This window comes from Octopus bimaculoides, chromosome 8 (genome assembly GCF_001194135.2).
Source record: "Octopus bimaculoides isolate UCB-OBI-ISO-001 chromosome 8, ASM119413v2, whole genome shotgun sequence".
Taxonomy (NCBI): domain Eukaryota; kingdom Metazoa; phylum Mollusca; class Cephalopoda; order Octopoda; family Octopodidae; genus Octopus; species Octopus bimaculoides.
Window position 1 is genome coordinate 50,701,977 of NC_068988.1, and position 1,144 is coordinate 50,703,120.

At 35.4% G+C, this 1,144-nt stretch overlaps 1 protein-coding gene across 1 annotated transcript in view; it reads right to left on the minus strand.

The window, feature by feature from the left end:
* Positions 1-1,144, minus strand: part of LOC106881881 (DBH-like monooxygenase protein 1) — a 28,307-nt gene that overhangs the window by 15,189 nt on the left and 11,974 nt on the right. The window contains exons 6-7 of the mRNA XM_014932404.2: positions 711-813; positions 279-445 (exon numbers count right to left, since the gene is read on the minus strand). Of these exons, the coding sequence (XP_014787890.2) occupies positions 279-445; positions 711-813 (270 nt within the window). The remainder of the gene's footprint in view (positions 1-278; positions 446-710; positions 814-1,144) is intronic.

Here is a 1,144-nt window from a genome sequence, read left to right on the forward strand (position 1 = left end):
ATTAAATACGAGGTGTTTGTTTTGGCACTCTACTGATTCAGTCAATCCCGCATATAATTAGATATCAATACATTATAATCATTATATATTATCACTAGTAAAATAATTTAGAGAAAACAAGAGTTTGGCGTCAAAGATCAGAGATTAACACCGAAGTCGATTTTCTGAACCAATTTCAATTTATGCCATTAACAATTTCACTGAATTCATGTTGCATACGATAAAGTTAGAAACCTTATTTCAGGATCCTTTGTAAAGATAACGAGTGAAACACTTACCATAGATCCACACGCGTCACAGTGTCCGTAATATTTGAATTCTTTAGCATAGGGAGGAATTATTTCAGGGTGAAATCCCACAAGACATCCGACTGCTAAAGTTCCAACTTCGTATTGACGTTTAGTTTTAGTTGCAATTATTTTGAATCCAGAAGAATCGCGTACACCTAGAATAAAGCGGGAGAACAAATAGAAATATCTTCATTACAAAGATTTAAAAATAAAGGAAATAAAATGAAGATTAGAAAGGTGAAGTAGAGAATTAGGCAAATGATAGAATCTGTTAAATTGGAGAATATGTGAAATAGAAAGGAATATCAAATATAAGAGTACATCGAACTGACTACTATGTGAAAGAGAAGAGTATATCAAACAGTATACTTATGTAAGACAAACGAATATATAAAATATAGAAATCAAATATGAACCTACCTTCCATCTCTTGGGGATTATCGTAATGCATTTCCATTATATAATAGAGAGGATCTTCTTCACCGCCAATTGATATCCCAACATGTTCGGGGAGAGCGAATTTCTGAGAGACAAATGTATACTCTTTACTCTTTACTCTTTTACTCTTTTACTTGTTTCAGTCATTTGACTGCGGCCATGCTGGAGCACCGCCTTTTAGTCGAGCAAATCGACCCCAGGACTTATTCTTTGGAAGCCTAGTACTTATTCTATCGGTCTTTTTTTGCCGAACCGCTAAGTTACGGGGACGTAAACACACCACCATCGGTTGTGAAGCGATGCTTGGGGGACAAACACAGACACACAAACACACACACACACATACATATATACGACGGGCATCTTTCAGTTTCCGTCTACCAAGGTGCATGTATATATTAGTATTACATTTTATC